Raw genomic sequence first — 8,845 nt, forward strand, 5'->3', positions numbered from 1 at the left:
AGTGGTGCTGCATGTCTGTAGTCCCAACTACTGGGGAGGCTGAGGCAGGAGAATCGCTTGAACCTGGGAGACGGAGGTTGCGGTGAGCTGAGATCGTACATTGCACTCCAGCCTGGGCAACAAGAGTGAAACTCCATCTCAAAAAAAAAAAAACTGCACTGTAAAATGTCAATACAAAAATCAATCTTGGCCAGGCGTGGTGGCTCAACGCCTGTATTCCCAGCACTTTGGGAGGCTGAGGCGGGTGGATCACCTGAAGTCAGGAGTTTGTGACCAGCTTGGCCAACATGGTGAAACCCCATCTCTACTAAAAATACAAAAATTAGCCGGGCATGGTGGCGTGCGCCTGTAATCTCAGCTCTCGGGAGGCTGAGGCAAGAGAATCGCTTGCCTGGGAGGTGGAGGTTGTAGTGAGCTGAGACTGACCTGTCGGTGTGCACATTTCATCTTTCCACCTCCTTCCACACACAGAATTGTCTAGCAAGCTCCCTTCAGGAGGCAGGTAATAAACAGTGAACCTTACACGGTGCTCACTGTGTGGCCGGCTCTGGTGCAAGTGCCTTGTGTTTCATCCTGAAGACGGCTCTGTGAGGGGTGTTATTATCATCCCTTTTATATAGATGAGAAGATACACACAGAGGTTAACTAACTTGTGAAGTAAGACTGAATTTGTGGCGGAGCCAAGATTGGAGCCCAGGCCCAGGCATGGTGGTTCCTGCCTGTGGTCTCAGCACTTGGGAGGCTGAGGCCGGAGGATCGCTTGAGCCCAGCAGTTGATCAGCCTGGGCAACATAGGGACAGCCCCTCTCTACAAAAAGTTTAGAAATTAGCCAGGCGTGGCGGTGTGCACGTGGAGTCCCAGCTAGCCAGGAGGCTGAGTTAGGAGGATCACCTGAGCCCAGGAGGTTGAGGCTGCAGTGAGCTGTGATAGTGCCTCTGCACTCCAGCCTGGGCCACAGAACAAGACCTTGTCTCAAAAAAAAGAGAAATGCAGAACATGGGGCTGCACCCCACAAAGAGCCATTTTCAGGATTCTGCTGAATCAGAATCTGTATTTTTTCAAATCTCAGTGGGGTGGCAGGGTGGGAGTGGGGAAGTCGCAAGCAGGTTAGGTTGAGAAGCTCTGACCCTGTCTCTTATACACATCTAGATGTGTATAAGAGACAGTGATCCGCCCGTCTCGGCCTCCCAAAGTGCTGGGATTACAGGCTTGAGCCACCGCGCCCGGCCTAATTTTTATTTTTTGTAGAGATGGAGGTCTCACTATGTTGCCCAGGCTGGTCTCAAACTCCTGGGCTCAAGCAGTCCTCCCACCTCAGCTTTCCAAAGTGCTAGGATTACAGGTGTGAGCCACCGCACCCAGCCTTGCTGCCACTTGTGTAGGTATTTACTATGTGCCAGGCACCGTTCTGTTTTCCCTTGGTGAAACCCCAGAATAGCCTCAAGGACACAGGTGCTATTATTTCCCATTTTATAAATGAGAAAACTGAGAACACAGCAGATAGTAAATAATTTCCCCAAAGTCTAATAGCTAGTAAGCAAAGAGGGCTGAATTTGAAACCAAACTCCACCACTCACGGCTTTTTGGAAGGTAAGCGGAAAGGGGCTGAGTGGATTCCCTTCTGATCATTACCATTTCAAACATCATGGGCCCTTTGACACTTAGTCTCTGACCTCCTGCTGTTCTCTCTCCCTTCCAGCAGCGTCCATCCATCACCCTCAGAGCCAGGTCAAAAGATCCCCACTGAGCAGTGCCTTTCACAACCCTTAAAGAACAATCCCGTCACATGCTACTCGGGCTTCTCTTAATCATACAGGGAGGGCAGGAGGGGTGAGTGGGGGCTGATCTAGCGAAGAACTCACATCTAGGCTGAGTTTAAAAAGTTGGTAGCGGGGCACGGTGGCTCCTGCCTGTGATCCCAGCACCTTGGGAGGCCGAGGCAGGAGCATCGCTTGAGCCCAGGAGTTTGACATCAGCCTGGGCATCGTAGCGAGACCACATCTCTAAACAAAATTTTAAAATACGGTGGCTCATGCCTGTAATCCCAACACTTTGGGAGGCCCAGGCAGGCGGATCACGAGGTCAAGAGATCGAGACCATCCTGGCTAACACGGTGAAACCCTGTCTCTACTAAAAATACAAAAAAATTAGCTGGGCGAGGTGACAGGTGCCTGTAGTCCCAGCTACTCGGGAGGCTTAGGCGGGAGAATGGCGTGAATCCGGGAGGTGGAGCTTGCAGTGAGCTGAGATCACACCACTGCACTCCAGCCTGGGAGACAGAGCAAGGCTCTATCTCAAAAAAAAAAAAATTTTTTTTTACGTTGGTGGTTTAATGAAAACTGTCTCCTTCATATTAGCCCTGAGAGGTGAGAGGTCATACTGTAGACACCAGCTGTTGAGGCACAGGCGGTTTGCTCCGCTTGGGCAACTCTTAGGACTTTCTTAGCACTCCAGGGAAATCATCATGAAGTCAAACCGTGGCAGGGAAACAGTTACATTGGCCCCAGGCCACACAACCGTATCAGTATGCTGGCAGGGTTTATTTTTTCTGAGTAAATAAGATAAAAGTGAAAAGCCTAGTTTAAGGAGCAGGCTTAGATTGTTCAAAATCCCACGCTGAATCCCTGGGCCTGACTTAAAGCAAGTAGAGACAGGTGTGGGAAAGGAAATCAATCAGACCAAGCTGAGCCATTCATTAAAGCGTAATTCTCTAGAAAGTTTATTATGAAGTATTTGACATACAAAAAGGCATAACGAATGTCACGCACAGCTTGCCAGGAGCAGAAAAAAAAAAAAAAGACGAAAGAAAAAGCACGTTACAGTGAACATCCACGTACCCACTGCCCAACTGGAGAAAGAGAACACGCCCAGTGTATTACAGCCTCTGGTGCGCCCTCCCTGCCTTCCTCCTCCGAGTGAAGCATGATCCTAAATGTGGTGTTTCTTGTTATTCTAGTCTTTGTTTTTAAAGAAAAATCTTTCTGCCAATGGGGATAATGGCTCCATGCGGCCGAGGCGAGACTAAGAATCTGGAGAGAGAGCATCAGTCTGATGCAGCTTTTATTGAGTAAAGGGAAAAGGGAATGCAGCCGCATGATAGAGGTTCCAGTTGATCCGAGTGCACAAACATCCTTCCCGACTGCGTGATGGGAACCGCACCAGCACATGGGGCAGGCGGAAGCCACTGCCACAAGGAGATGGTTCCCACTCTCACGCACATGAGCAGCTCCTGCTCAGTCCCAAGAGGCAAGGGCAGAGGGCACGGTGGCTCTCACAGAGCTACTTTACAAATAAACCGTGTGTCTTCCTCAGGAGTCTCTAACAACACTTTAAAAAAAGATCTGAACAGAAGATAGGGCAAAGGGCTAGGTGGCAGTGCCACGAGGCACATGGAATGTCCTGGTCTGTGGAATCGTGGAGGGTGACAGGAGCAGCACGATCAGGCATTGTATGACGAGGATGACACACTGCCACCGTGGCCTGTCCAGTTGGTGTGGATAAACTGCCCTGGTTTGGCCAACAGTTCATAGGTGTGAGCCCCGAAGTAATCCCGCTGAGCCTAGGAAACGAGAGAGTAGGTTGGTCAGGACAGTCCATGGCACACGTCCCCCAGCGGCCAGCCAGGTTAACCCCTGCTCCACAGGCTTACCTGGATGAGGTTGGCTGGAAGCATCTCATGTCTGTACCCATCGTAGAAGGAGAGGGCAGTAGTAAAACAGGGCATGGGAATGCCAGCCTGGACCCCAGTGCTGACTGCTCGCCGCCAGGAGTCCTGAGCACAAAATGCATGGCCAGAGGTTAGTGATCTGCCCCTGGTGATGCTGACAGATTTTTATTCACATCAATGTGGATAAATGAAAAACTGATGGTGAGGCTGGGCACGGTGGCGCACACCTGTAATCCCAGCACTTTGGGAGGCTGAGGCGGGCGGATCATGAGGTCAGGAGTTCAACATGAGCCTGACCAACATGGTGAAACTCCATCTCTAGTAAAAATACAAAAAAAAAAAAAAAATTAGCCGGGCATGGTGGCATGCCTGTAATCCCAGCTACTTAGGAGGCTGAGGCAGGAGAATCACTTGAACCCAGGAGGTGGAGATTGCAGGGCCACTGCACTCCAGCCTGGGAGACAGAGCAAGACTCCGTCTCAAAAAACAAACAAACAAAAAAACACAACTGATGGCCCCAGGGAGGTAGAGTAACCATGGCGCCAGCTCTAGGCTACGTACCTGGCAGTTTTCAACAGCTGACTTAAAGAAGTCGTCCAGTAGGAGGTTCTGAAGTTCCGGGTTTCGATCAAATGCATCCTTTATCTTTCCTAGGAATACACTGAAATAATCGAGGAGGGAAAAAAGCAATGAATCTTTTTTTTTTTTTTTGACGCAGTCCCGCTCTGTCACCAGGCTGGAATGCAGTGGCATGATCTCAGCTCACTGCAACCTCTGCCTCCCAGGTTCAAGCGATTCTCCTGCTTCAGCCTCCCAAGTAGCTGGGATTACAGGTACGCACCACTACGCCCAGCTAATTTTTGTACTTTTAGTAAAGACGGGGTTTCACCGTGTTAGACAGGATGGTCTCGATCTCCTGACCTTATGATCCGCCTGCCTCAGCCTCCCAAAATGCTGGGATTACAGGCGTGAGCCACCGCACCAGGCTGAAAGCAATGAATCTTAACTCTAACAGGGAAGTAAGTTGGAAGCCGATGTATACCCTAGTGAAGTACAAAGTTACATTTCTTATCTCTTCGAGCTAGCTGTTAACCCTTTTCCTGTTTAGATAAAAAGTGCAGCTCCCTGCCAGCGCTCATTTAATTTTACTTAAACACGCTTTTTGAGGCTGAAGCAAATCTGACTGATTTTCAATGTGAAAATAAAATATAAAAACTATTCTTGGAGTTATTTCTAAAGAGAACTAATATTAGATTCATCTGAATCACCAGAATCATCTATTTCAGGAAAATCAGATTCATCAAATGAATCTTCAGCCAGCATGAGAATGATGTAATGTCATGTGTAGGAATGCTACGTTTTCTATGATTTGACATTTCCAATGAAAATACACAGCAAAAGTCCCAAGAGGCAAGGCCAGAGGGCATGACAGTTCTCACAGAACTACTTAAAAAAAAGGTGTAGTGTGGACAATCTAGGTAGAGCAACTGAGGTATAGTGAAGAAGGGAGCCACAAAATCTAAACCTATCTTGCTGCCTGTGCCCAGTGACGGGGCTAATTGCCCACCCCTGGAAACTGATAAAGCTGAGTGTCCTAAGATCGCACTTCTGCACAGCAGCATGAATCCTTCCCGTCGGACCCTGGGCTGCCTCTCACTTACCTTCTGATGATGCAGCCCCCTCTCCACATTAGGGCAATGCCACCATAATTGAGGGTCCAGCCAAACTCGGTAGCTGCCTGCCTTAGCAGCATAAAGCCTTGAGCATAAGAGATGATCTTGGAAGCGTAGAGGGCCTGAAGAGTGACACAGAGACCTGTTAGGATTGCCATTAGGAGAGTGACCGCCTCGTGTCTATCAGTCTTATTCTCATCAGCAGTGGAGATCCCAGAAGGGACAAGATTCTAGGAAAAAGCTGTAAGTCAAGATCCAAGTGAAGGTTGAACTTCATTCCACCTGGCATCCCGTGGCCTCGCGTGTTCTCCCACAACAATCCCCACCCCCACTGCCTTCCACGGGACCAACAAAGACCACTGCCAGGGACTGTGTCCCACCTTCCGAATGTCCTCCAGGAATGATTTCTTATCACCATCAAACTGGAACTTCTGGGGACCCTTCAGCTTTTTGCTAGCTTGAATTCTCTCATCCTTCAGAGATGATAAGCACCGAGCAAAGACAGCTTCTCCTACAAGAGGGGATCGGGAAGAGGAAACAGATTACTGTCAGGCCTCTGAGCCCAAGCTAAGCCATCATATCCCTGTGACCTGCACGAATACATCCAGATGGCCTGAAGTAAGTGAAGAATCACAAAAGAAGTGAAAATGGCCGGTTCCTGCCTTCACTGATGACATTCCACCATTATGATTTGTTCCTGCCCCACCGTAACTGAGCGATTAACCTTGTGAAATTCCTTCTCCTGGCTCAGAAGCTCCTCCACTGAGCACCTTGTGACCCCTGCCCCTGCCCGTAAGAGAAAAACCCCCTTTGACTGTAATTCTCCACTACCCACCCAAATCCTATAAAACGGCCCCACTGCTCTCCCTTCGCTGACTCTTTTCAGACTCAGCCCACCTGCATCCTGGTGATTAAAAAGCTTTATTGCTCACACAAAGCCTGTTTGGTGGTCTTTTCACACGGGCGTGCGTGAAAATTACCAAAGTTCACATAACAACCAGATGAAAGATGGAGCAGGAAAGTCTGTTTATACAAAGCGCTGAAAGTTTCAACCTTAGGCCACGAAAGTTGACATGGATCAGAAGGAACTTTTATCAGAAGCTCTAAACAGTTAATTTGATAACCAAAACTCCAAGACAATCTTCCAATATAAATATGAGTATCCAACCACCAAGATGAACGTGACATTCAAAAGGGAGTTTTGAGGGAAAATGAAGAGATAAAAACCATTGTTATGGCTGTGCGTGGTGGCTCACACCTGTCATCCCAGCACGTTGGGAGGCTGAGGTGGGAGGATCACTTGAGCCCAGGAGTTCAAGCCTACAGTGAGCCATGACCCCACCACTGCTCTCCAGCCTGGGCAAGAGTGAGACGCTGTCTCTAAAACCAGGAAAATAAAATAAAAACCACTGTTATGTAGAATACTCAGTGTTGGTCCATGAGTAAAATTTCAAATTCAATTTAGAGGACTTTAATTTTTTTTTTTTTGAAGATTTTACATTGAGAAGTCACATTTACAGACAGCTCTCAAAAAAATGTTAGGTTTTTTATATTTTACGGTTTTCAGTATAGCTGTAGTCATTAAAGTTTTACCACTTTACTTCATTTGAATTAAAAAGTCAATGTAGTACTTTAACATTAAGACATTTAGTATTTTCAGAAAGTATGCCTTATAAAAGACTACTTGCCCAACTGACAATTTATTGTTAGAATCTATGACTCTTCAGCCACTTTTCCCCCACAGACAAAATGAAGTAAAATCTCGGGGAGCTAACAGAGGACTGTATTTCTCAGGAAAGAGGAGCAGCTATGGCTTGAGATTGCTAACCCTACTCAAAACACACGAAAGCAGCTACCTCTGTCCTGGCCCAAATGCACACACAGGATGACTTAGCATTTCTAGAAGGAAGCTTTGTAAGATGACTGGTGCAACGGGTGATGAGGCAAACCCTTCCTGTTACAGGGGGAAGAGGGCAGCTGGAAGACTTCCCTGTTAGTTCACAAATGATGGCTCTCAGCCAGGGGGTGGGCCCAGCCACCCTGGGCGAAGGGGTATATGGATCCACAGGAGGAGAGTAGGAGCTCCTGGACCTCTCTTGTGGTGTCAGGAGAGCCACAGCCCAGTGAGGGTGTCCTCTGCTCCCAGACTTGGCTGGGCCGAGCCTGGCCAGTCCCACCTCTGGCCACTGGTCAGCCCTGCCGGAAGTGAGATGCAGGGATCTACACAGACCGCCTGTGTAGACGCTGCTGCCCAGTGTTGAAAGTCTTATCTGGGTTGCCCCCCAGCCATCCCCACATACCCCTCCCCTTCCGGCCCCCGGCCCTCATCCACATATACTTGAGTCCATGCTCCTAGCTATTGGCCCCTCCCTCCTCACCTATGTTATGGCTCAGATCTGCTAAAAGCAGCCAACTTCCTCCTACACGGCACCAAACTGTAGAAACCACCGACTTCCCTCCTTACTCTGCCTTACACCACAGTTCATCAATAAGGCGAGGCACAATAAACAGGGAGGTCAAAAGGTGAGAAGAGTCTAGGGAGAGAAAGGCAACCTATATCTAGAGGAGCAAACAGGAAAAATTCTGTTTTATTATTTTTGAGGTGGAGTCTCACTCTGTCACCCAGGCTGGAGTGCAGTGGTGCCATCTCGGCTCGTTGCAAATTCCGCCTCCCGGGTTCAAGTGATTCTCCTGCCTCAGCCTCCTGACTGGCTGGGATTACAGGCGCGCAACACCACGCCCACCTAATTTTTGTATTTTTAGTAGAGATGGGGTTTCACCATGTTGGTCAGGCTGGTCTCAAACTCCTGACCTCGTGATCCGCCCACCTCAGCCTCCCGAAGTGCTGGGATTACAGGCATGAGCCACAGTGCCTGGCCCAATTCTGTTTAATATAGTGAGAACATTCTTCCAGAAGCAAAGATCAGCCTTTCATTAACCACGAGAGGCATCTTTCATTCTCCCTTTTCATTCCTGCCAGAAGTCTATGTATTTTACTCTTAAAGAACCAACTTTGCCGGGCACGGTGAATCATGCCTGCAATCCCAGCACTCTGGGAAGCCAAGGCGGGCAGATCCCCTGAGGTTAGGAGTTCGAGACCAGCCTGACCAATATGGTGAAACCCCGTCTCCACTAATAATATACAAAAATTAGCCAGGCATAGTAGCGCATGCCTGTAATCCCAGCTACTCGGGAGGCTGAGGCAGGAGAATCACTTGAACCTGAGAGGCGGAGGTTGCAGTGAGCCTAGATCATGCCACTGAACTCCAGCCTGGGCGACAGAGCAAGACTCTGTCTCAAGAAACAAACATATACACACAAAAAAACCAAACCCCCCCACCCACTGCCAAGATTTTGATATTGTTAATCCCCTCTTGTTTTCTGTTTATTTCTTTTATTATTTCCTTATCTGAGTTTGATGCTTAGCTCATTAATGTAAGATAAAAACAAGTGGGCAGGATACAGACCAACTTCAGAATAGTGGCTTTCTTCTAAAAGAGGAAG

General features: G+C 48.4%; 1 protein-coding gene across 1 annotated transcript in view; it reads right to left on the reverse strand.

Moving 5' to 3' along the window:
- Positions 1-3,043: 3,043 nt before the first annotated feature.
- PGD (phosphogluconate dehydrogenase) overlaps positions 3,044-8,845 on the reverse strand; it is a 30,944-nt gene continuing 25,142 nt past the window's right edge. The window contains exons 8-12 of the mRNA XM_011996640.1: positions 5,722-5,852; positions 5,330-5,463; positions 4,230-4,329; positions 3,651-3,773; positions 3,044-3,560 (exon numbers count right to left, since the gene is read on the reverse strand). Of these exons, the coding sequence (XP_011852030.1) occupies positions 3,441-3,560; positions 3,651-3,773; positions 4,230-4,329; positions 5,330-5,463; positions 5,722-5,852 (608 nt within the window). The 3' untranslated portion in view covers positions 3,044-3,440. The remainder of the gene's footprint in view (positions 3,561-3,650; positions 3,774-4,229; positions 4,330-5,329; positions 5,464-5,721; positions 5,853-8,845) is intronic.

This window comes from Mandrillus leucophaeus, unplaced genomic scaffold, assembly GCF_000951045.1.
Source record: "Mandrillus leucophaeus isolate KB7577 unplaced genomic scaffold, Mleu.le_1.0 Scaffold52, whole genome shotgun sequence".
NCBI classification, from domain to species: domain Eukaryota; kingdom Metazoa; phylum Chordata; class Mammalia; order Primates; family Cercopithecidae; genus Mandrillus; species Mandrillus leucophaeus.